Source organism: Harpia harpyja, chromosome 14, assembly GCF_026419915.1.
Source record: "Harpia harpyja isolate bHarHar1 chromosome 14, bHarHar1 primary haplotype, whole genome shotgun sequence".
Lineage (NCBI taxonomy): Eukaryota > Metazoa > Chordata > Aves > Accipitriformes > Accipitridae > Harpia > Harpia harpyja.
This window is the reverse complement of record NC_068953.1, coordinates 26,365,477-26,392,235: the sequence shown is the minus strand read 5'-3', so window position 1 is coordinate 26,392,235 and position 26,759 is coordinate 26,365,477. Positions and strand designations below refer to the sequence as shown.

General features: G+C 37.6%; 1 protein-coding gene across 2 annotated transcripts; it reads right to left on the bottom strand.

Moving 5' to 3' along the window:
- Positions 1 to 5,980: 5,980 nt before the first annotated feature.
- BNC1 (basonuclin 1) lies at positions 5,981 to 26,264 on the bottom strand. Of its 2 annotated transcripts, XM_052808963.1 has the most exons (5): positions 26,098 to 26,264; positions 13,561 to 13,663; positions 13,166 to 13,401; positions 10,012 to 11,939; positions 5,981 to 7,950 (listed from the first exon to the last, which is right to left on the bottom strand). In XM_052808963.1, exons 1-5 carry the CDS (start codon positions 26,104 to 26,106, stop codon positions 7,269 to 7,271), a joined length of 2,958 nt encoding a protein of 985 aa, XP_052664923.1. In that variant the 5' UTR covers positions 26,107 to 26,264; the 3' UTR covers positions 5,981 to 7,268. The 2 variants fall into 2 exon arrangements, with proteins under 2 accessions (XP_052664923.1, XP_052664922.1); XM_052808962.1 differs by lacking the exon at positions 26,098 to 26,264 and having other exon boundaries at positions 13,561 to 13,729.
- Between the last annotated feature and the right edge of the window lie 495 nt (positions 26,265 to 26,759).

The following is a 26,759-nucleotide window of genomic DNA, read 5'->3' as shown; positions in this document are numbered from 1 at the left end:
TCTTCTGTCATGACAGAATACAGGAATAAGAAGGGAGAGTAGCCTTCTCAAATGCAACAGGAGAAAGATTAGAACAGAGAAAGAATCAGAGAACACAGAAATTTTCCCTTTCATCTTCAACATGCAAATTTTTCTCTATTCCTGCTTCATCTCCCACAATATCATCACCGGCTCACTGGCAGTGGCCGTTCATGCCCACATAGCTTCCAAAATGGGTTCTCCTCCATTCAGTTCCTACCGTTTTCTTCAACAAAGATCTTCTCCCTTTCTGCCACAAATAATACTCTAGAAAGAACCCCTCATAAAAGATTCTCTCTCTGTGAATGGTGATAACACGCAAAAGCACACAAATGTCACCTGCATTAGTAACTGTGTGCTCCATGCACTCCTTCACCCTTTGGAACCACCATGTGGTTGCTCTCCAAATTACAGCCCCCCCAGTTTCATTCCCAGCTACCACTCTTCTTCATTCTTGTTTGTGCAAGATAAGGCTGAGAAAAAACAAAAGGAGCCTGGAGATTTTTGTCAAACTCCACAGCAGTGAGAGAAACCCAGGTGCCCCCCCTGGAAAGGAAGGAGATGGAGAAATAGCTGAAGGGTAAGGATGGGCACAGCAGAAGCTCTAGCTACTCCATCCTTTGTATACAGAGGGTAAAGACATGGGATTTTTGCTAAAGCAGGGGGAAGCAGAGTGCTGGGAAAGCAAGCTAAGTAGATTATTTAACTCAAATGAATTTTTCCTGCATATGCCTAGGAAGGCAGAGAGGCTCACAGTATAGGACATCAGTGAAGGCTGGAAGCTCTGCACAGTGACTTTCTGAAGAAAGATAAGCCCTCATTTTTGTAGATACTATTAAGTAGCCCAGCATTACTGTGCATATGATAGTATTAGGCAAGTTGTTAGGTTGGAGCACGCTCTATTCAAGCTGTTCGCAGCCTGAGAAGCCTGTGTATACCTCTCACTTGCACATGGCCTCTCTGTGCTCAGGAATCCAACGTAAGGTTTATATCATCCTACACAGAGATGCAGATGTCAGCTTCCCAGAGCAGCAATAATGTGTCTCCTCTCTGGTAAATTATGTTGTTTTCCTAGCATCTCTTCTGAAGTCACTCTGGCTGCTCCTGGTTCTCCCACATCTCTATATGCCATACACTCACACATTTTGTTGTCTTTGAGAATTTTTGGCTGGAGACTGTCTGAATGTCATAAGGTATATCTGTCCAGATTTTGAACTTGCCTAAACTGGCAGAGCTCACTCAGAGCTAGTGTTTTATATCTACACAGGATCTGTCTCATGCTATCTTACTAGCAAAGATAAACACTTTTCATAATACAGTTGTTACATTGGTCATGTAGAAATATAGCTGCAAACTAGTAATTTATAGTGGGCATGGGGGCATAGAAATTAGTAAAAGTTATTTGTTCTTTCAAAGTATTATATTTTGACCTGCTTCAGTAAGCTAGCAATTACAAAGCAGTATAACCAGCCAACATGAGCCTATGTACTCACACATGTAACTTAGGATCCTTGTTGAGACATGACTCCAGTATTATATGCCCTGTTCTACTGAATTAATTGAAATTACCCCCAACTTATATTACCATAAATGAGAGTGGAATTATGTTTAACATGAATAAGCAGCCCTATGCATATGCAATTACACTATGTATGGATATATGTGTGCATAAATTACCTATGCATGGAGTGCATATATATATTGTCATTCTTATAAATCAGCAGATTCAGATAAGATAAATATTTTTCTAGAAAAGGGCTTGTATAATGACTATAATTAAAAATAGTAATTTTGGAATTATAAATGAGAACTCGGATTGAAATCTTTTTGTCTGCTCAGTTTTACTGCAGTGTAAATTGCTCAGTACAGACCTTAACAATAATGTGTTAGTTGCAACTCAAGGATCCTCTTTTCTAAAAAATTAGGAAGCCATTGCAGTTTATTATTGCGACTGAACAAATGTTAGGACTAGTTGTTTCTGAATTTGAATGAATACAAAGAGGAGGTGAAAAAAATCCAGGGTGGTTCAGTTCATCCTTGACAGTTACCTCACTGGTAGCTGGGTTTATGGCTTTAGGCTTCAATGAGAGGGCAGGCTGGGCTTCTGGACTTGAGAAATGCTAGTCTGTGGTAGGAGATGTGCAGACAGGGAATGAGTAGGAAATGTGTTACACATCCTAAGAAACTTACAGTCTGACTCAAAACCTCAAAAAGTTCACAGGGAAGCTTCAAAAGTACTAAATTCTCTCACTCATATCATCATAAGACAGGGAAGGCTTGGGCTTTTTCTAGTACATGGTGCTTCTAGGACCTCTTTTCAAGCAGCACATCAACATGCTTTCCTAGAAAGTGGTAACTGATTTTCACAGTCTAACCCTGACAGTTTCTCGGACTTGCAACTACCCACTAAGTATACAGTCTTCAATGACTGCCTCTATGTAAATTTGTAAGCTTCAAAAGAGCGGTAGAGGTGGGATCTAACAATAACAATAATAAGAGGACATGTTATGGAAATCTCTACACTGAACGAGCAGCAACTATAGAACAGGAAGATTAGTGACCAAAGATTTAAAAGATTGAAGCAAAGAATCAGCTCACACTTAAGACGTGTTTGTATTGGCCTTAATTTATTGAAAAGAAAAAAAAGTTTCAAAAAATTGTAGAAGGATGCTGATAGATGGTACTCCTTACAATTCAGACTAATGAGAGTTTTGCTAGAGACTTTGGCAAGCACAAGTTTGACAAACTCTTTTAGTACTGCACTCATGAGCTAGAAGCAACTTCTCTGCTTATGAAACACATGCATCTGCAGGCAATAATGGCAAGTAATTCACAGACAGTTTTACCAGCTTAGGATAAGAGCTACAGAGACACAATACAAAGGGCTACAAGTGCTTCTGTGAAGTTCTGGACCAGTGCAGAATTAGATGAAGTGCTCACCAGAGAGGGACTGTCACTTCACGGCATTACCTTTCCTTTACTTGTTTATAGAACACACATGAAAGCTGAAGGGTGCTCACAGGGAACGGAGCTGACAGGGCTAGAACTTAACAGGGTGATGTTTCAACAGTACATTTGCAAGTTAGCAACTTCACGTAATCCAAGGAGTGCCAAAAGGCATGGGGAGCCGGGGGGTGGGGGCTGAAGGCAAGGGGAAATTAAAGGCCAGTCTACCTTCAGAAACATGCTTGCTGAGGTTACATGGAAATCTCACTAGCCAGCAAACTGTTCAAAAGAGTTTTCCAAAAGTTTTCCAAGTAACTCAAAGCTGACTTGATCACGCTATGCATAGTTAATCCAACTTCAAACCTTACCTTTTTTATATATTGTCTTACCCTCCCCTCAGATGGGGGACTGGCAGTAAATGCTGCTCTGAACAAAACCTGTAGCCTGGCTTTCTCTACAAAACCTCTTTGATCCAACCTTCCTTCTCTTATTGCATTGTTGTCTCCTTCCCAATTCAGAGTCAAACTCTCATTTCAGTTTGGAAATGAACGCTCGCTTGCAGGCTGAATGGAATCCTTATGGGCTGTATCTCAGACTCTAAAGGTGTTTTTAGTTTGGCTGGATTTCTTAAACCTATGCTTGCTGATTAATCAGAAGCTCCTTGTGAACCCTTTTCAAGGAGGACCTGGCACCCTATTTAAAAATCCCTGGACTAAGTCCAAGTAGCTTAGCTGTTTTTTAGGCTTCCCTATTCAATGCAGGGCATCAGGCAGGTATTTTCAGAACTTGTTTCTCCACTTTGCTGGGTTTTACGGTGTATAACTTCACTAAAAATTCATCAGAAACAATAACCTCTAGTTTTGCCACAGTTCTTTTCAAAGTACTTAGAAAACTGGAGCTATAAAAACAGATCCCTTACACTCAGTTCAAAATGGATTTCTGCAAATACTTCTGTAAGCACTAGGATACTCATTGTTCCAGAGAGATATAGACTCGCTACCAAGAATTATTCAAAATACCTGTATTCTGAGAAATCGGATGCTCAAACCTACAGAGTGGCTACCCCGCAGTGTGCATCTGTGCGTTCTCCTTTGGAGTCACAGAAAGATGACAGGATCTAGTTTTTGAGGCTCTTGTTTTCTAAGGAAAAAAAAAAAACAAACCCCAAGTAAAAAAATGGAGCAACATACGTGGGTAGTAAGGGTGGGCACGTCCAGGCCCAGTTCAAATCTCATGTAAAGATTTGACCCTCCAACTGTACATACTTGCAGAATCACAGATGTAAACATCTCTGGAACAGAGCCTCAGTCAGTGGAAGCTGCTTCAGCTTTCCTGACTGACTCTGAAAAGCTCAAAAAAAAAAAAATGGTACTACTATTCTGAAGTGAGGTTACTTCCCTCAACATCTGTGGTGAATATGTGATACAGGCTGCTATAAGCATCACACATATTTAAAACTAACAGGAGATGTTAAGGCTTGGTCCAGCCACATTGTGGTCATTAGGAGGAGGGAGCTACACAAATGCTTCATGAGATACATATGCTGTACTAGGGGTACTAAGGGCTTAGCCTACTCTGATAAATCTCCCATCCTGACCGGATTTTTGAGAAATAACAAAAACCCCTTTCCAAAATATAAAGCATAAATAGGGCCCAAAATATCTATCTTTTAGCGCAGTTCTCGCTGATGAGATCTTTACCTTCTGTTTAGCTGATGGCATTTAAACTAATCTTTTCCTTTGCCTACTGTGCAAAGAAAAGAAAAAAAAAATCTATAAAATATCTGGCAACATTCATTACATTATTTCTAATGGCTCATTAAAATAATGACACTTCCTTATTATGGAATAACTTAGTACCATTGTCAAAACATTTCTACAGATGGAATATATTTTCAGAATTTTTTTTTAATAAAAATTAAGAATAGTAGGGTTTTTTTTTCAATCACAAAAGCCTACTTTTTTGAATCAACCAGAGGCATTAGTATTTGTTTTTATTAACACATACAAAATTATTAGGGTATACAAATGTGTTTCCTTTTGGACACAGCGAAAGCTAAATTAATGGGCATTACAGCATTAGTTTACATCACACTGTTTCAAAAAAACACCGTTTATGATTAAACAAATAGGTTTTTATATATATATATATATATATATATATATATATATATATAAAAGAGCTTGAAATAGCTGGATAACAAATCATTGATTTATACTATCAAAAGGCTGGGAGCAATTGTATCTCCTATGATTGTGCCCTTACCTTTCAAACCATGATCTCCACTGATATGAGTTCCCATTTAAAACAAACAAACACACACCACCCAACTCCCACCAAAAACCCCAGAACACCAACCCCCCCAAAACACAAAAACCCAAAGCAATGGCACAACTTTCCCCAGGCTAGTAATTTTTCCTGACAGCTTCAAGCACAAATGGATTATTTTAAATATCACATAAACCTACTGTAAATTAAAAAAATAGAAGATTACTTTACACAATGCATGGAAAGCATTTCTAGTGAGCACAAACATTTACAACTGTGTCATGTTTTTTCCTTGCATAACCCATACTCACACACAAACCAGTTTTCAAAAGAATTAGTGAAATATTCAGTCCACTTTTGTTTCTTTTATACAATATGAAATGGTTACAATACCATAGTATTTTAGAATAAGTTAAACATCAAGACATATGGCAATATCATTGTACTATTCTTTCTACATACATATGAAATCCAGAAATTCAGTCTATTTTTTGATTTGTCACAAAAATGAATAAAGACTAAGATCCAGTTGTACTGGAAAACTAGACTAGTTCTAGAAACCACAAATACTGTAAGCGCTTTGGTATATGTACAGATTGTGTTGTCAATATAATGCTTGCATACTAGAATTGATCAACAGATTTCAAGTGGTGAATTAAAGTAAAAAAAAAAAAAAAAAGGTACTGTAAGACTTGCTTTCTTATTTCTTTTGCTTTTTGGAAATGATTCAGTCAAAGATGATGCACCGCAAGTACACACACAACATTTGTATGATGTGACTACAAATTAAATATTAAAGTGTTTTTTAAATACAATGCAAGACCAGTCTTCCTAAGTGCATAGAACATAATGCAGAATACTGTTAATTACAGGGACAAGTACAAAGATATTAAACATTTTAACAGATAATGAACCATGTTCTCATAAAAAAAAGGTGTGAATGAGAATAAGCATTCTTCTATCGTTACAAAGAACAACGTGGTTTTTTCCCCCACTGGTAAGAGAAACAATAACTGCTGAATCATGAAAGATATCTACTGCATCCATTTTATTTCTGTCTCTCAAAGGCTTAGAATTGCATTTTTAAACTCTTAAGCAGTTTGGATATTTGGTTGCTTCCCCCCCCCCCTTTTTTTTTTTCCTTCCCCACCCCCTATTTTTAACAAAAACTCTTCCCTTCCTGGAAGTGGAACTCAAAAAGTGCATTTTAAATTAAAGGGTTTACTTTCCCCCCCTATTTTATGGATGCATTTGCTGTGGTTTAGAAATTTTAGCTTAACCCATTCATTCTTTCTATCACTACAATTTGTCAGAATGTTTGAGATTTATTCAGGCAACCCTACCAAGTTAGGTAGCCCCTCCTTTTGCAAACCAAAGGGTACTAAATTCCAAGAAAGCCAAAATACTGCAATCTCTATTCAAATGAAATGTCAACTTAAAGAGTAAGGACTGCAGGATTTTCAGAAGATTTGGACTGTATTTAAAGTCTTTCCAAATTTGTATTTTATCTTTTGGATTTTGGGATATAGTAAACTGCAAATACCACATTCAACTAATACGGCAAGTCAGCTTCAGACTATGGTCTCAGGAACGAAATGGTAGCCCCAAAACTCTCAACCCAACCAGAGGAAACTCACCCCAATCGTTACTCATTTCTTACATGACACAACAACTCATTTAACATGTAAACACAAGGGATGATGGTTCTCATTTGAAGCTTCTATTGTTGGCAAGTAATACTTCACAGGTATCAGAAATACTTTAGTTAATGTCACCATATTTCCCCCATTTCTAAGATGCTTTCTTTTCCTTACAGAAGCTTTAGCTATTTAACATCAAACCAAACAATTGCACAAAAACTACAGCACCAAGCTTTGCTAAATGAAACTGCTGGAGAGCACACATAGGAAAAAAGAATTTAACCGTGGTTGTTGAGTGGGCTAGAAGTCAAAGGAGTTTAAATAAAACTAATGTTAACACATTCCTTAATTGAAATGATTAATTCTTAGCAGAAATAAATTAAGATCAGCATGATCTTACTGTAGGCTAGTTGGTGACCCAGCCAGACTTTTGTGCAGATTAGGGTTTTGACTGTGCCTGTTCCGACTGCGAACAGATGAAAACATTGTGTTGCAACCTGGGACTTTACATTTGTGGAGCTGGCGGAGATGCACAGTTTTGTAATGAGCCCTGAAAGTCCCTTTATTACTATATGTTTTTTGACATATATGACAAGTTATTGGCAAACTGGAAGGTAGATTTGTAAAGTTTTGATTAGCTTTCTCAATTAAAGTACAGTCTTGGTAGAGTTCATCATTGGGCATTAGGCTGGGTCCTTCACAGCTTTCATCACTATCATCCAAAGGCATGGTGCATATTTCACTTCCTCCGTCAGAATCCCAAGAAGAATGAGCACTGCTCTCAGATTTAATGCTGGAAGTAGTGCTTAGATCCAGAACAGCTCCATCATTCAATGGATCGTATCCATAACTCTCAGAACAGGGTTCTCTAATTTTGCTCATTGGAAAAACCAAGCTGCCTGTTCTGTTCATTCCTTTGAAGATTACAGAAGTATGTCCAACATGTTGTTTTAAAGAGACATCTTGACAAAACTCCTTAGCCATGTCTTTCAAGAGGTATGTTGCATTGAAATGGTTGTTGAATTCCAGTGTATCTTTAGTCAGAAGCTTATGATGAAGATTTAGGTTTGAACTATGTCTAGAAGAACAAAGACAAGCTTAGCAAGAAAGTGTTTCGCCTCACTTAACAGCTGTTTCATAATGATCATTAACAAAGAAAAAAAAAATCAATATTTAGTAGCATGCATGAACTGTATACTTCTAATTTAACCAACTGCCACGCTGGGAGCGCACATGGGTGATTTACACACGTGACTGGGTATCTGAACTTGCTTGCACTGGGATATATCAGAAATACCTCTACAAAAATCAATGTTTCAGATTCTCTCCTGCATTGTGGGTAGCTGTCTGCTCCACTCAATCTAGTGCTGGGCCTAAAAGAGTTGGAGGACAGACTGAAAACCTGTATACTGAACTGAGATCAGAGAATGGACTAAGGGGGGGAAGAAACAAGATTCTTTCCCAATGGACAAAGCAGGAAAGGAGTGACACCTGAGTCTGCAAAAAATATTTATGATCTCAAGTACTGTAACCATGTGCCAGGATGCAGCTGTACACAAGTACAGAGCTTCTCCTTGACAGGAATTTCCTTGAAGAAAGGAATACTGCATTTTATGCAACTTGTAGTTTTCAAATGGGCATCTGCGGATTCAGTTTAAAACCACCAAACCAAACAAAATCACTGCTCCTCATTGAATACTATCAATCAGCTCACTGGGAACTTCCAGGCTCTGGCTAGAAGATTCAGTTTATTGCAAGACAGGGAAAACATTCATTTTTCCCTTTGCCATCACGGTTTAATCCAAACCATGAACTGTTCAAAAGGGCACAGAAATATTTTGCACTTGCAGTCACAGCACTCTATGTTAAAGTGTTGAAACTTCTGCAGACTTGCTCCAAATAACTACTGTTTTGCACAAAGCTTGTGAACTTTCTTGTGAGTTGGCTTTTTTTTTTTTTAATAAACCATCTTCCAAAAGCACCTGTGTTAAAACTTAACTGAATATATTGGTGTGGGAAGGAATTCGTGGCATGTGAATGCAAATCTTACTGCTGGCCTTCTTTCCTGTGGCCCATATCACAATTACAGTGGAGAGGAATTCACATCTGGGAAGATGCAGGCAGCAGATCAGGGTATGAAGCCCTGCCAGCAGCAGATGAATCTGTGCATCTCAGATGCAGCGGCCAGTCCTCAGAGACTGGCTCATCCTCTCTCTGGACTGCATCAGCTGGCTCCAGTACTCCTAGCAGATTACAGGCAATCTAAACCTTGTGTCACTCTGAACTACTATCCAGGCATGCTTCCTGCAGCCAAAAGCTGCTGTAACGCTGTTACAGAAGAGTTAGAAATCTTAACACTTAGTTGCACTTTAGCGCGTTTGTTATCTACCACTTATCAATTCAGATGCATAGCTGATGGTCAACAATAAAGCTTCAGCTCTTGTTTCTCAGTTTATGTGCATAATAGGCTGAAATAAAATTATTTATAGCAACACAATACTGCAGCTAACAGTAAACCGAATCGAGCTCATGATAAAGTTTAGGAATTAGTATGTAGTCTCACATAAAAGCACTACCAATGTGTATACACACTAGATAGTGTTAGTTCAACTAGCACTGTGTGATGTTAATTTTGTACTGACATAGAGTAACTTTGCTTTTCTTATGGGCTTCTTCCCACCAGTCTGTTCAAAATCCTTGAGTAAAGCAAGGACAAGGGCAAGTGAAGATTTCCTGACTTGATCGCATTGCTTTTTCACTAAAGAACACTGTATACATTAGAATACACATGAAAGTACATATTAAACATATAAGTCCACACATGCGTCTACTGGAAAATAGCTGAATTCATACCCTTGTGGCTTTCCCTTTATGTTCTAAAGTATTCTTTCAACTATTGCAGTCTTTATCAGTTATGAAATTTTCATGGCTTTATTTAATACCTTGTAGCCTAGTGGAAAGGAAATGTTTCTTTCAATGGATTTTCATTTCATGAATGTTCTGATAAGTTATCGTACCTGTTATACGAGGATACACAGAAAATCTTTGCAGGCTCCATTCCTCAAACACTCATTTTAATTTCAAATTAGGCTCCATTGTGATGGTAAAATAAATACAATTTTGTTTATAATTTTCTTACCTGTCTCGACTTCTACGAGAAGGGAAAGCAGCATTACAGCCCTCAACTGTGCAAATATGCATTTCTTTGAGATGTACATTTTTAAAATGCATTTTTACACTGTAAGGGTTTTTAAAAGTCTTCTTACAGATGTCACAATGAAAGCGGCTTTCTTCCTTCTGAATCCCTAGTGCATGTTGACTGACATGATCCATATCTTTAGAGTCTTCAAAACAAGGAATGGCAGCACCCCTGTTTGACAAAGTGCTGAAAAAGCCCCCAGTCAGCAAGTGGTGTTGCAATTCAGGGCAGTCATTTTTAGGGATCCTGCGCTTTGACTGCTCTTTAATATACATGGGGGGTTCAGTCATTGGTTTTATAACATCATTGTGGTGGTGTTTTGGATCTTCATATATAATCTCATGGGAAACTATTTTTAAAGGTTGGTTTTCTTCTGGTTTAACCTCTTTCTCACAGTGATGCAATTCATTCTCAGAGATATCCTTGATGTATTTGTTATTTGGCGCAAAGACAGATTCAAAATACTTTGGGCCCTCTACCCCAGAGATAGATTTCCATGAATTACCTGAATGGGGGTGCTTTTCCACCCTGTCGGTCACCCGCTTCTCTATCTTATGCTCACAGGTCTCAAGCTCTCCATCGCTTACCACTTGCAGACGTGTATCATCTTCAGAACTGGCAACATCACTACTTTCATTAGGTGTCTCAACAGCTTCTTTCTCTATCTTAATAGGCATACTTGATTTACGAGATTTCTTCTTGGGTAGCATGTCAAATGGCAATTCATTTGAAACAAGCTGCTCTGGTATTGAGGAAGAAACAAGAGGCAGAGAAGGAAGAGTACCTGGAGTATTAGCAAGCTCAGCTGGTGTGACTGGACTACGATAAAAAGGAAGGACAGGCTGTACTGTCTTCAGGTTTGGAAAGAGGACACCATTCTGTCCAATACTGGGAAATCCAGCCTGACCCTTTGAATCTGTACAGGAGCTGGCATAGCTGGTAATAGTTCTGCTATCCGGAGTTAAAATTGTAAATTCTGTCCTTTTACTATCTCCAGGTCCAGCAATGGTCAAACCATTTCTTAGATCTTTATCCCTGTTATTTCTGTTCATTGGCATATGGAGTCTGGGGTTAGGATTTGCACTATGACGATTTCGGCTACGCAAAGAGCTAAATACCATATTGCAGCCCTCAATTGTGCATTTGTGCTTTATCTTCAGATGAACAGCATTGTAATGTATTTTCAAAGTACCTTTGTCATAAAATGTCTTTTCACATGCAGTGCAGAAAACACGCCCTTTCCTTGGCCCAGCGCCATTTTTTTCAACAGATTTCATTTTGTTTTCTGGAGATAGTGCTGTCATTTCAAGCTTTGCTGCTGTATTATGTGAACTGGAATCACTTAAAAGGGCATCATCTTCTGTTTTAGTAGTGACATCTGGACCATTTATGCTGCTCTCATTTTCAACTTGAAATGGTGCAGAACTAGAAGTTAAGAAGCTGCTTTCAGAAAATGGCATCTGAACATCTTGTTTAGTTTCATTGCTATGGTCTTGACCTTGCTCAATCAAATGTCTTTCTGGTGGTGAACCTATCAAAGGTGGAGGCACTGGACTGAAAAACTGAAATGGCAGCATGAAAGCCATGTTATTTACAATATTTTCAAAGGGATGAATGTTGGTGGGACTCATTTTGTCCAAGGAAGCAGAAAAATTAGGACTGTGTTGATTGCAGCTCTCAATGAATGCCCTAATATCCAAATTAGCAGTTGGTGGTGGTATTATAATTGATTGCCCTTCTTTCTCTTGAATTGCCATTAACTCTACAATGGACTTAGTTTCTCCAAAACGAAGAAACTGCTGCAAAGTAGCCAGTTCTTCTTCAGTGGTCATTATGCTCCAGTGATCCAGCACCTTTCCTGAAGCATCCTAAAGCCAAAAATATTTAAATGAGTCAGACATTAGTTAAAGCAAACAAAAAAACCCTCTCCCTGAATCTCTCATTTTTTCAGGGACTAAAAATTCTTCTCTAGCAAAATGATAAAGTCATTCTATTTAATGAGAGATTAATGCCAATTCTGTGATACTTTCTTCCAAAATTTACCACATTGGTGATATTATTTCTTTCTGAATTGACAGTAATACTTTCCAATAAACTATTTTTTCCACCAAAATTAAGACACGTCATTTGAACAACAGTTAGTAATGTGTAAGTACGGACAGTGGAGATGGAGCAATCAGACCAAGATTTAGCTCCTCGTTTAAGTCAAGTATTTTTTCATTGCAAGTTTAATGATCTTCCAAGCAACTAAGATCAGAGAACAAATGAACCTGTATTGATCTATTGCCAGTGTTCACAGAGCACAGCTGTAATTACACTAGAGTGTTGGAGTTCTTTCAAACTAGCTATGCCTAACTTTTCCCAATAACTACAATAAATATTTTATCACAGAACATGTATTTGATGGCCTACTGAGATTTTTCACAGTGCATGTAAGAGTTTCTAAGATGATGAAGAACGTAACATTATAAATATTTCATGTGGTAGAGGTTCAAGGTAATTGATTCCATATTTTTAATCCTAACACTAAAAAGCAAGATTATCAAGACCATTAAATATTGATTCATGTCATAATGTAAGATCATAATGTTACTTTACATAAAAGGTAACTTCCACAGTAGCAAGGACTAACATAAGTGTAAGCACATAGGGCCAAATTCATCCTTGATGTAGCTCCAGTAAGGTCAGTAGCACGACACCAGAGATGAATATTGTCCCTGGTGTTTAAAACGATGGCAAGTTGATTTATCAATGTATTATTCTGCTGTACAAACGTAAACTCACTGTTTAAATAGACACTAGAGCAAATTCTGAAGCCTTTACTTTGATACATTCCCAGTAACTTCTTATCTTGGCTTACCTTTGGTGATAGATTTGAGCAAAGTAGGAAGATTTCAGTTAAGTCTGACTAAAGAGAGCAATGACCAAAAATCCACCCTTTCTTTTCTGGCACTAAGCTTGTACAAGTCTACTACTGCCTTTCAGATGTACCATACTGTTAATACATTGTGAACCACTGATAAGATTAAGCTAGAAAACATTATGAAATACTACATAGCCATCGTATTTATATTTAAAAAGCCCCTTTAAATACCTGTAGCACATATCCACGTATATAATCCTGTAGTGTCCAATCCAGAGCATGGAGAATTTGTATCACTTCTTCCTGCTTCAGAACACTGAAAAGCCGATCTAGCAGAATTTTAAGGCGCACAGGAATGGCTTGGGTTCCATACAACATGAGGCTACTGATATCAAAGACAACATTGGATTGAACTATTTCTACCTGGCTTGATGGGTAGAGGTTGGGAATCCTTAATTTGCTCAGGGCTGAAAATAAAATCACAAAACGTAAATAAACTTGAGTCACAGGAGGTAGATAAAATTGAATGCAACTAATATTGGGGTGTGTGAGGGGTGACACAAAAAGCATGCTATACTGAGGAGGATCTTAAAAGGTTTTATATAGATTGTAAGAACAAATATTACCATGTGCTACCCATCCATGCCGGCATTGGTCACACTGTCGCTGATTTATTTTCCCAGGTTTGAAACACTGACAACTACAGTTCACGAGAGTGCATCGAATAGCCTGGAAATCAATAGAAAGCATGACAGGTAATATATAAGCACCACCTAGAGTGTGCAGACTATACATGTACCATACACCCATAAAATCCATATGAAGACAGAGTTAACATACCAGCACATACCTATCAATGTGCAATATAATTAATGCAGGCAAAACCTGAGTTATGCAAGACTACCTCTGCTTTAAAGAGAACTGGTCACCAGCTAGAACACTGGAATATTATGGAAGCAAAATATTTAGTGACATATGTAGCAGCACTTTTCTGGATTTATTTAGGCTGAAGAACCTTTATAACAATAATAATGTGTTCTTGTGCATTCATCTAAGCTATGATCTTCATGTAAGATCACTTTTTTCAGGAAGGTTTGAAAACAAAGACATACAAATGAAAGTCCCACTCTCTTGAAATTTTGCTGGAACACCATACTGCAATATAGGAAGTTCTAATGAGCAATGCATTAGCTCTGCATAGGTGCCATCCCTTACATACAGCAGTATCCACACAGAATATATCTATCCTGTCACAGATACAGGAGTTCACCAATGCTCCTCAGTAACAAAGCTCACCAAAAAGTACTCCAACTCCTCAAAGACTATAGCAGTCACATTTTGTAAGGGAAATGCTTGAAAGAGAATAGGCAAAACAGAGCACACAAACAGACAGCAACCAGTTGCACAGTTCAATTTGTGCATCACTTTATTCTCACCAAGGTCATCTATAATGCAAATCAAATTAGTATTCAGATATTCCTAATCAACAGTGTAATACAAACTTACTTCCTGGAATATATGCTTTCTTCTGTATGTGCCCATCTGCTGCAGAAGGCAGACAGACAACTTTGAGGTCCTAGTTAAAGCTCCATAGGGATTACTATAGAACAAAGCATTTGTATGATTCTGTATTGCTTAGATCTGATACTGAGAATAGTTCCTGCATAAATAGAATATTTAAGGGAGGGAAAGTGAAGAAATTAATGTGCAGAAAGTCTGCACTGGAATACAAAAAAAAAGTTAGATTATGCGATTGTAGCATGTCTGCATTTTTCTGTTTTTAAAACAAAATGTTTTACATTTTAAAGTACAGAGAGGCAAATATGAAATAAGGCAAAGTTATGCCCACTGCTGGCTGCTACTCCTGCTCCTAGGGTCTTATGCAAAATGGGGACTTCCACTACTTATTAATACCCACAGAAAAGCAAGACAAGACTTAAAGAAAACAGTAATGTCTTTTCAGTGCAGGCATCCCCACATTGGCACTTTTGGAAAACATACGAAGAAGCAAGTTTTTGGACAATAAGGCTAGGAAAGATGGATGCAGGAAATGTTTAAAATGAAAAGGACAGGAGAGAAAGATAATTTCACTGGGGTTTGCAAGGGGCATTTCTTTGGGCTTGACGAATTTGACTGACTCAGGGCAGAAGATGACACGACATACAATAGTTTACTACAAACAAGCATGTGCAGGATATTTGGGTGCCTAGGGCTTTACATGACTGGATTTGGACTGAGATTTTTAAATCTCAGTAGCTGGCTTATCAAGGAGTTAGCTTACATGCACATCTCCAAACTGCAGTGACTTGATGCTGAGATTCATCTTTATTTGAAGGATTGGAACAAGTGGCAACAGGGCTATTGAAATCTCTGAACCACTTTGCCTTTAATCTTTTAAAGGAGCCATTGCAAAATACTGATTCTCGGGAAAAGCTCTGTGCTCCCCATAAAGTCATAAAATACACATCAATACCCCACGCAGTGTGAATTGCTTCAGTTTAATGGAGGTTATATTTTCACTTAGATGCTAAAATACTTTCATATAACAATAAAAAGCCATAAATTTCTTATGGAAAGGTTGGGGGAAAAGGTATAGTTGTCTGCTGATTCATTTCTATTGCAAGAATTCAAACAATAATGCAGTCCAAGTCTTCTACATACATACATAATATTCTGTGACTTGCACAGACTAAACCCCTTCCATAGGCAACCCTGCTAGGTTCGGTAAGCTACAGTGCATTCCATGAATGCATCTTTTGCAGACCCTCCAGACAAAATTACGAAAGAGATCTTCCTTTTTTTTCTGCAAGAAGTAACAGAAATATGCACAATGAAAAAAGCTGTCATAATGATAAGTTAATTGAGATTTCAAATTTTTTTTTCATTCCTTTTCCTTTGGACATGTTCCACAAGTCACTGACCTTTAAAACTGTTTTTTTTCTTAATTTGTGTACTTAGACAAGAAAGATACACTGCACAAAATTTTGCATTCCATAGCTTTGTGTGAGACCTTTCTTCTCTATTGTACATGTATTTATTTTGTCTTCCTGTATATGTGTAGAAGACTGCATGTGCAAAAACCAGAGAAAGCAAAAGGAGGACATTTTGGTTTACATATATGAAAGTGGCTATTAGAAAGGGAGCAGACTTCCCCCCTTCTATTCTAAATATGGAATTGATCCCCTCTCAAGTCAATATATTACTGCTTCTGGACACCAGACTTAGATGTAGTTAGCTTGCATACTGCTAACATATCAAAGGTATACCCTCAAATCAGGGATCTGTCACTGACTTAAAAAACTACTTGTAAGAATCCCTGAGAAGAAACAAGTGTGATTTTCAGGTTGGTAGCATTTCCTTTCATTTGTGCTTGTCAGAGTCTGCATCTCCTAAAACTTTCCTAGCAACATTTGCGTTAATATAGTTACAGAGAACATATCACAAGGCAAAATTAACTTTTAAAATAATCAGGGAGGCACAATTTTAAATCTTCATTCATTGTTCAACTTAAAAAGGCACTTGTAAAAGATGCACTTTGATTATCTCCCAAATTAACTTATATCAGAGTTTAATGAAGAGAAACTTAGCAAAACTTCATGAGATTAATATGCTTGTCTTTTGCCTGTTAATCCTACTATCCTTAATACGCCTATTCTAAGGCACTGTAATTATATCAAGTCTTTTAATGAGCTTTATTTTCCCAACAAGAGGAATGTATACACAATTTCATTCTACAGAACAAAGGAATAACTTTATATATTGCATACACGTAAAGCTTCAAAATCATAATTAAAGGATTGGAAATGTGATGGAAATTAAAGTGGAAATTTTTAAAAGTGCAATCCTTTCATTCAGGTTTATTATTTAGTTTCATTTTGCAGAAATATATGGCAGATGTTGAAAAAAATTCAATCTTTTGCTGTCATCAAGGATCTTGTTATTGTTTTCCGGTCACTCTCTCCATCATAAATGGATCTTTCCAAATCTGTTATCAGCAAGACTTCCTTCATTTTTTTTTTTAAATAAAGTTGAAAATTCTGATAAAAATTTTCTGTGGTTTTACCAGCATGACTATGGGAATCTGAATGTCAGATTTTTAATACAAATAATTCCTTATTACAAGAGAAACAGATTAACCATTAAACTGGCCACTGAATAACATCTAACCACTGAAAAAGAAATCTTAATATCTGTTGCCTGAAAGTCACAACTGCTGTCATCTTTTCTGCCAGATATTGATGTGGCTTTGATTATGCTTCAAAAGTTACCAAATGTTTCTTTGCAACCCACTCACAGCTTTCACAGCTGAAGAAAAGAACAAGCTAATGGGACAAGTTCATTCTGATTCTCTGTATGTAACCAGGCTTTGTTTCACAAAATAAGTTTGAGATCATCTATGCTCTCCTGAAGCCTTTTGGGACGTATGCTCACTTGCAACATACTAACAGCAGGTTTTAAAAAATGCAGCAAGTGAAGAAGGGCAGTATAACTGTATCAAATCTCATTCAGTATTAAGTGGATTCTGGTTTGACAGCACTTTATCTTGGGAAACAAATTAAAAGTAAGAGATCTCTGCTCACGCTAGAAAGCTGGTCTGGCTCTCTGCGTGCAGTGAGACCTGCAAGTGCAGACACCAGTAAAATGGAAGAGCAAGTCCCAGATTGCCCTGGTAGTATTTAGTGTCAGTGATGTACAGGTCAGCACACTCACATGTTTCTGGCATTCAAGAAAAACCCCTGTCTTCTTTGCACAAAGCTACCCCTCACTTTAGAAAGTGCTTTTTTTTAAGCTATTGCCATCACATGAAGAGCATGAGAGCTTCGCTGCTCTGCTATGAGGATTACTGACAAAATGGTGTCATTGATGCCACGTTACAGGAATATCTTTTGCAAGCAGGGATTAGAAATTCCTGTCAGTTCAAAATGCAAGTTTGAAGAAGAAATAGGAGTTACATGAAAGAAATGTGTGAGAGAAACTTTTATTAGATGAGATATAACAGATACCGCTTTTCATGTCCTTTATTGAGAGCTTCTAGCAACAAGGCATATCACTTTCATTTCCCAGAAGTAATCCCACTGAATATATGCCCCACTGAATATATGTAACCCTGCAAAATATGTGCTCCGTTGAGCACATATCCTATAGGAAAGAACTGGGATGTGTCCCATTTCTGCAGAATAGACTTGCAGTAGCTCCACAGTAAGAACACTTGTGGAGGAAGAGGCAAGATTTATAACAGGGGAAGAAGATAAATTTGTAAAGTATCAGGAATTTTTTTTGTCTGCTGATCAGTTAAAACACGAAAGCCTTTTTCCTTCCTAGAGTACAGGTAAAAATATTCTCACATATTAAGAATAATTCACAGAAATTAAGCTCTCTTTTTGGTTTGTAGAAATAAATTAAACATGGGACATATGTCTGGTTATTAGGAAATATTTTCTTGCTTGCACGTTGTAAAAGATTTGTAAGGGAAGTAAAGGGATGGATACATTTACCATCTCTTAAATTAAAAGTACAGCCCACAGCTAAATCAAAGGCCAAATCCAAATCTGTGTGCATCTTTCAGTAAAGAAAACAGTGACTATACATGAGTGCGAAGTTGCCTTCCTGTCCAATTTTTCTTTCCTGTTTTTACTGTTACCCACTGGGTTTCTTGCGGTTGCAAAGTTTAAATAAGTCTTCCTTTTTCATCACCCAGTTACATTTGATTACTTCTGCATTTGAATCCTTTGAACAACCACTGAAAGCAGAGACAAATTAAAACCCCCTTATCTTAAGCATCTCTGTCAATGCTGTACTTTTCCACATCATACAATGAGCAAAGCTTTGCTTTGTCCATTTTTTTGTCAGGCAACTTTTGCCACTTCCCCTAGGGATATATTCCACTGATAAATAATACTGTCTGTCAGTTTTGTCATGATTTAAAACAAGTTCTCAATTTACATTTTGTCCACCTTACTTTCACTGTATCACAACCCAGCTGTGCCTATCTGTATCACGCCAATAATATTTGGGTTTTTTTCATCTATCCCACATGTATTTGTATCCACCCTGTCCACTCCATAGTACATATTTAGCCCTTGTGTGTGTTCTTCCTAAACACAGGCTTCAGGTTTTGGTACTCTGTTTTGCTCCCTGCAGTTTATTGGAACTGAAATATATTCCAGTATATTTCAAGTACAATCACAAAAGGTGTTGGGCTGCTCCAGATAATATAAGCACTTGTTGAAGACATAGCCCAAGAATTAAGCCTAAACTGCACGTTGATATTACATCTGTTAGAGTTTAGATTAGGCATCTTATATCTCTATTGTTCCTTGAAAGTTTAGTAAGGCTATGAATCCCATCTGCCTGTAGAGAACATGAGGAGGGCCGCTGCAGCATCTTCAAGGAAAGGCCATTTTCTTCTTCCTGGCATGCTCACTTCAATGAGGAAACAGGATGCCTGGAGGATGGACAGAATATGGAGACCCTTTGCTGCCTGTAAGTAGAGCTGGGAGGACACACAGGGAATGGGGAAAAGGGAGACACTCGCCAAGCAATAGTACTCTGAAAGGCACTTCCATGTGTACAGGTCCGATGGCAAGGACAATTTGAGTGTTACTCTGCACAAAGTAGACTTGGCCCATGCTACAACTTGCACATGTTCAGCTCAGTATTATGGTGTTTTCTTCTGTCACGTCTTTAAGGTTCTCAGTTATGGCTGAGGTCAAAGCTGTACTGGTAAGTTACACACCGCCGATAGCATACATACACTGCCTGCCTTTAACAACCTTAGCCCTTGAAACAAAGGGATTTCCATTCATGTACATTTATGCCTACTCAAGTACATTTGGCTGTTGCAAGTTCAGCTGTTTCTATACTAAAGTTTAAAAATCCTTAAGACTAAAATAAATAATTACACAAAATTATTAAAACAAGGGAGAGGTCCTTATAAGATTTCTAATTATATTGGACTGAATACTGTACACACCATTTCCACAGTCTTATCTCACAAAAATGTTTCTTACAAAGAACGAGCTGATGTTAATACAGTTCTTTAATAAACATAATAAGTAACAACAAACATCTTTCATGAGAAGTAAACAAGCCTTACAGTTTGTTGTATACAGAAAACAGTCTGATATCCTCCATATTTTGAGCTTTTAATTAAGTAAAGTTGCACACGGCTGTGACAGAGTAAACAGCACTGACCAAGTAGCTCCAACCTTCTCCATTAACAGAATTGTTTAAAATGCTAGCCCTAGATGATTCATTTGGCAAACTGCTTATTAGTAAAATAATTTAGCAAAATTCTTGTCTCCTGCTTAAGAGACCAACTAGAAGAGAGATGGGAAAGATGGAGATGGGTCACAACTTGCCTTTTACAGTGCCACTAAACACAAAGTTACACTCACAACTCAGTTCCTAAATCCATGACGGCTCCTCAATAACTGGGCTGGTTCTCATACACACCAATCATGTGTGCTTCTACCAAGCTCAGGAGGTGCAAGAACCTTTGAAAAACCCAGACAAAAAGCTTTTGTTTCAGAAGCCAAACATGGCTTTAGGAGTTGAACTTAACACCTATTACACTGAAAATTTTGGCTGGTGCTGATACCACTCAACTCCCACTTAGCTCTTGTCTGTGGGGAAATTATGTTATGATTTTTACTCCTATAAGAACACAAAGGCCACAAGTTGAATACATTTTCTAGATAAGACCACAGAATACATCCCATTAATTATCTGGATCCTTATGTATATATTCATATTGTTTATTTGGGGTCAGATACCAAAACCTGACCTCCTTCTAAACAGCCACAGCCTGAGAATACACGTAAACAGATTATTTACAACCTAGATCCTGCAGCAAGTTGCATTATCCCATTACCCTCTCCCTCAGTGGGGCTGAAGAAAGCCAATTTTGGCATAGAATTTGACCAAATCTCTCTTGTGGGTGCAGTCAAGCACCTTGAGCTGAAAATGTTTAATTGTCCTTGTAATAATTAACTAAAACATACTCAAAAACAGCCAAGGGGGGGGGGGGGGGAGAAGTGAAAAAGCTCAGTAAGATGGAATTGAAATTAGGTAATACCTTCACAGGATGGCACCACCCCATCAAATCAACCATGCTTGTGGATTAAAGAGACAGTTTTAGGTAGCTACTGAATTATGGACCACGAGTCCACATGTCGCCACTTTGTTAAAAAGTTTTTCTAACTCAGAACAGTCCTGAGAGCGGGGAGCTGAGATAAGAGGCTAAACTAAATACAGACTCACAACCCTACAGCCAATTCGGGCTCAGCGGCAGCTTTCGCAGCTAACGGAGAGGAGCTCTGGGCAGTCTCGGGCAATGCAGCTGGGTGAGGAAGCAGAAGGGAGCCGTTTCTGAGAAAGGGAGCATGCTACAAGGCCGAACTTTAATCACAGCATAACTTGTGGGATGAAAATCACTCCTCATGCATGTCACTTACCCTAAAGGGCCCCTTAGGGCAACTCTTGTTAATGACACTGTCAAAATAATTATAAAGAGAAAAGAATGTGTGTGTGTGTGTGTGTGCGCGTGCATGTGTGAGCACACACACTCAGACTGCTACTCTTCAAACAAAAAGCACTGGACAGTAAAACTTAATTTTGCTGTTCAGCAACATGCTTGTAGATACATTGGCTTACGCTGCAATTAATCTCACTTGTTAACAACAGGTGTGTGCTGACAGACAGCTTGGTCAAACTCGGGAATGTATTTAGATCCTCTTTTACCATTTGATTTGGAAAAGAAAACAAGAAATACAAATTGAGGGATGAAAAATGTCACAATATCATGATCTTATAGTTGTGATTTACTTTTGATTCTGAAACAGACTACAATACTACAGTTCCCATGGCATACCTGCCCTAGCCTGCGTAGGTCAGAAACATTTTGCTGAGTATTAAGCACCATCTATCACAAGATATTGAAGTAATTTTGCTTTTTAATAGATTTACAGGAAAAATCATTCTTATTAGTGCATTTCAAAAATGAGTAACAGATTGCTGCATACTGATGACAAAAACTGCTCAGGCTTTAGGGGTAAAGATAAGTCACCGGATAGAAATGGTGTGAAATTTCTTATGATAAAGCACTAGATGCTATTTAACCTAGCAAATAAATTGCGCACATACTATTTATCTGTATTGGCATGCTATGCATACCATGTTAATGCTGAAACTACAGACCTATCCATGAACTGAAGTTTAATTAAATATTTAACTCCAAGCCCTACATTAGCAAGAAATAAGTGTTATAAATGCAAATGCACAAGTATCAGAGAAATGAAGAATATTAGTATAAATCAACTGCAAGCCCCTTAAAAATATGTCTCTAACTCTTTTCCTAATATATAAGATGGTGTATATGTGCATTGTGGGTGAGCTAACGTTTCAAAAACAATCCTAACTTTTTCAGCTCCTCACACCACTGCATAAGTCTCAAAGCCATAAAATATGCATGCTTAAGTTTTTTCCTTTTTTCCTGTTACCGCGCAAGGACATAGATTAAAGAATAAAAGAAAAGTAACAGCGCTCTGAAATATTTAGCGTTACACAATTTCATTTAATGTAATTTCATAAATTTTAAACCCAAAAAATATTTGTACACACACACACACGATACTATCTATGGTGCTACAGTTATGCAATATTTCATGCAACAGTATAGCTTCATTGGTAAGTTCATAATTTAAAACAGTATTCCTTTTTATTGAACACAGGCAAGGAAACTTTTAACTGGCTTTCAGACATCAGCTACTTTCAAATGAAGAATAACCATTTCTCACTGATAATCAGCTATATTTGAAATTTGAAGCCAAAAGTTTGCATTTTGCCTTTTTTTTTGTTTTTGTTTTGTTATTTTTTGAAGAAACAATCCTACTATGGTTTTAAAGTGTGGAATGAAAATGTCATTGTTCTTTATTCTAAAATGACTGAAGTCTGTTAGAAATCGTCACTTTTCCTTATTCCCTGAATAATAATTTTTTTTTAGTCTGAGCATTGAAATTTCAGTCCCTAAGCAGATTTTTTTAGATAGCAATTAGCAACAAAATAATAAGAAATAAAAACTAAAAAGAAGAAAGGTAATGACACTTGCTGTAAAACTTCAACTGTACCATCTGTTAGGACAAAAACTGCTGGCTGCCCAGCACATAGGGACTGTGAGAGTTCCTGCACCACTGAAGCCAGGAAGGGCAGGAGATGATCCAGAGGGCCAAAACAATAGTTTTTCTTCCCTGCATTTGGTGGATGTTTTGCTGGAATAATGAATTCAAGATCCATACCTAAGTTTTAGCTCAAATCTGCATGGAAAATGTTTACTAAATGCCAAATCATACAAAAAGTGCTTTGAAAACATATACATAGCAAAAACTGTAATCTAAAATAAAATGAGAACATTTCTGTTCTTATCAGAGCTGTATTTAATATTATCATAATTAAGTCTTTATTACTGAAAACAAAATAGATCACTGGCTTGTTTGATTGGAAATGGAATGACATGCTCAATGTTTTATGAACACATTTTTTAACAATATGAACAGGCATGGAAGCTGGAAGTCAAGACATTTGGTATCAAAAGGCCCAACCTTGTTGCAGCCTAAGTAAGAAGAATTTCATCTCGGCTATAGTAAAGCCCATGAAGTGGCCCACCATTTGTAGTAATTTTTCCTGTTTCTGTGAAGATTTAAGTCTCATGCATGTGCAGATATGTTTGCAGATACCATTATATTTAGAGTTCTGAATAGGTTGTAGATGGTTTGGTAGTTCAAAGGATAAACAGAACAATTACTTTTTAAAAAAAATTGAGCAAGCAAAAATCTGTATATTAAGTATAACAAAAATGCATTTTCCATAACATAAGATTAGTTACTTTTTACATGTTCACCTGCTGTTAAAAGAAAAGTCTGACTAAGCTACAAACTACTAAAACCTCTAGAGTTTAATTCAAACAGAAATACACAATTATATTGATTGTAAGGAATACTTATTAGCATTATACACATAATGGTAAATAGATGTAATGGAATATACATGATATGTTCTTTGAAAGTCTGTATTTTTTCCCTTTTCTGTAAAAGAAGAAATTAGAAGGGTATTCCTTAATGTGTATTGTTCTAATCACTAGAACAAAAGAAAAGCAACACACACTGTTGTTAGTAGTTAAAAATAATGCTAGTCCTACTTTGCACCATGACCTGAAGTGGAGTGAGGCTCCCCACCTCCCACTCCTCCAGCACTGAGAGCTGAGCCACAATTTCAGTATTTTAAAACCAAAGTACAGAAACAGAGACTCTTGTCTAATGTAGCGCATATTTTCCAGCGTACTACAGTAAACAGAACTGTATTTTCCAAAAGGATGTTGAAAATAGAAGCATATGATCTTTTCCCACCTAGAATTGTATCCTTACAATTAAAGACTATTAGCTGGCATCCCTTTTAACCGTCAAACTCAGACAGTGGCAGTTCTATAGCCACAAAGAGAAGCAGTAAATGAGAAGAACATGTTACTACACTGCATTTGAGAAAGTTTGGCTCCAAGCTATGCACTGATTAATATCAGATCTCCTTCTTTACTTGCCTCTTGACAATCTTGTCACATCTGGCTGACAAATCCTTACAAGCTTATCCAAACCAAGGCAGCCCAGATCATGCTCCGGGAGTAGCTTGAAGGAAGCGGCAACACCAGCCATGCACTGATGTGCCATCATGAAACTAATGAAGCTGACTTCACTTGCAGACTGCAGGAACACGAAGAAACACAACATGCCTCAAGGTTTTGCAACATAACGCAGAGTTAGCTCACCAAAAGATAAGACAAACAATCAGCTCCCGAGGTTCAAGAAGCCAAGTAGTTACATGAATTACAAAAATTTATATAGAAATCGCTTGAACAACAAATCTCAACTAAATGAGCACAATAAACTCCAACTTCAGATCAGATGTGAAAATTGACTGCTAAATGCCTTTCAAACAATGGTTTGTTTTAAATTAAAACTAAACTAGTTTATTTAATTTTCTCTCTCCCACATCTCCAAAACATCAGAATGTTGCCTGGCTCCCAGGTTATTCAAACTGAAAAACAACGACAACAACAAAAAAAAAAGGGGGGGGGGAATAATGTCACTTTTTACCCACAGGATTTTACAGAAGGATAAACCACAGCCTGTCTATATCAGTAGTCCTCCCCTGGGTTAGCGATCTGCCCTCTCCTCATTTTTAAACCACGGATTCTTTACACAGAGGACTAGAAGTATTTGGCCACTTAATAAACCAGAAAGTAAAATGCTGTATCTTAAACACATCTAACAAAACCTCATTATGTATGAGCTGACAATTAAACCATGTTTATTTTTCTATGTGATGAAAAAAAAAAGAAAATAGTGTCTTGTATTCTGATGCATTTAACCTCTTAATTAGTGCAATATATTTAAAAAAACAGACCCCCCCATATACACACACACAAACACACATTCATTCCCCCCCCCCCCCCCCCAAAATACAAACAGACTGATCCTAAGAAAAGAATTACTGGCCTTATTTTCTGGATGCTAAATAGTCGACAATAAATTGTATATAAAGGACATACATTAGACTCCACGTTAGTGGTAATTTCTAAAGAACTTCATAGTGAAATTACATTGTTGTCTGCTCTCCAGTGCATTTATACGTCATGATAATGATAATGTATCTGCTTAAAACACTTGACTCAGAACACATCTGAGTCACAAATCACGGATTTTATTGCTATTAATGTATACTGAGGACTTGTACAATTAAACATTGTCAAGTATTTATGATTTACATGCTACTACTTCAATTGGAAAACAATTACACAAGTGATGGCTCTGCTTATTATAATCAGCCTGCAATTCTACATTACTTAATGTAGAACAGAAAAGTCATACAGTTGTTTACAGTGCACAGCAGAAAGAAAACCAGGATTTTTTACATAAACTAGTTTTCTACTTTCACAGTATCTTTTCGTAATTAAGAAATGGAGAGTACAGCTCCCTACAGCTCTCATCTCCATTGTTCATTACCCAAAACAACACCATTGCAAGATTTTTTATATCTCCACACTGCATAACCACAAGTAAAAGTTGCACAGTAAAAATACACATTCATATAGAACTGCAAAGAACTTTCCTTACCTCAGACATTCTTACTGTGCTTATGTTTCCAGAGCTATAAAACAGTTTCCCATTCCCTCAGTGAGTTGTACAAAGAAGTACTGGAAACACTCCTGCCTGTACAAGTACTAAGGCAGAACCATCACACGCCTCTTTACTCTTGTCTGACTCTGAGCACCTCAAGGTCTGATGTATGCTCAGGCTGTGCACAGGGGAGTGAAATAAGATCCTCCCCCTTGGTGTTCTCCAGACCTACAGTACGAAGTTGTGTCTGCCTCTCACCTCTGCAGCCAGCTCTCACCTCGCTGCCCCGGAGTGGTGTGCTCCAGCGTGCTCCTCCAGTCGCAGGGCAGTCCCCTCACAGCTGGCTTGAAGAGGGCATGACACTCATCTTTCACAGAGATTTGATCAAAAGGAGTCACGGAGGCTTGAGGCGCTCCTAATGCAGTGCGAGGAGATTCTACCTCTGCTCTGGCAGCCTAAGTAATGCATTAAATCAATGCAGCTGACCTAAGGCCTATTACGGGTTTTGGTTTTTTTTTTTCTTCTCAGAGTGTGCAACTATCTGCAAATAAGCTATGAGGTACTTATGATTAAAATTACTTATTTTTAGCATCAGAGTGTTGTTTTTCAAATTGCAGCTGCTGTGGGTTTTGTTTTTTGTTTTTTTGTTTTTTTGTTTT

What these genes read in the sequence shown, in the direction of transcription:
- BNC1 (XM_052808962.1), bottom strand. Translation starts at nt 13,729, where the DNA reads ATGTATAGTCTGCACACTCTAGGTGGTGCTTATATATTACCTGTCATG. An exon ending in GCATGGATGGGTAGCACATG is followed by an intron (nt 13,402 to 13,560) that starts GTAATATTTGTT and finishes TTTTATTTTCAG; the next exon opens with CCCTGAGCAAATTAAGGATT. An exon ending in TCTCGTAGAAGTCGAGACAG is followed by an intron (nt 7,951 to 10,011) that starts GTAAGAAAATTA and finishes TTGTTCTTCTAG; the next exon opens with ACATAGTTCAAACCTAAATC.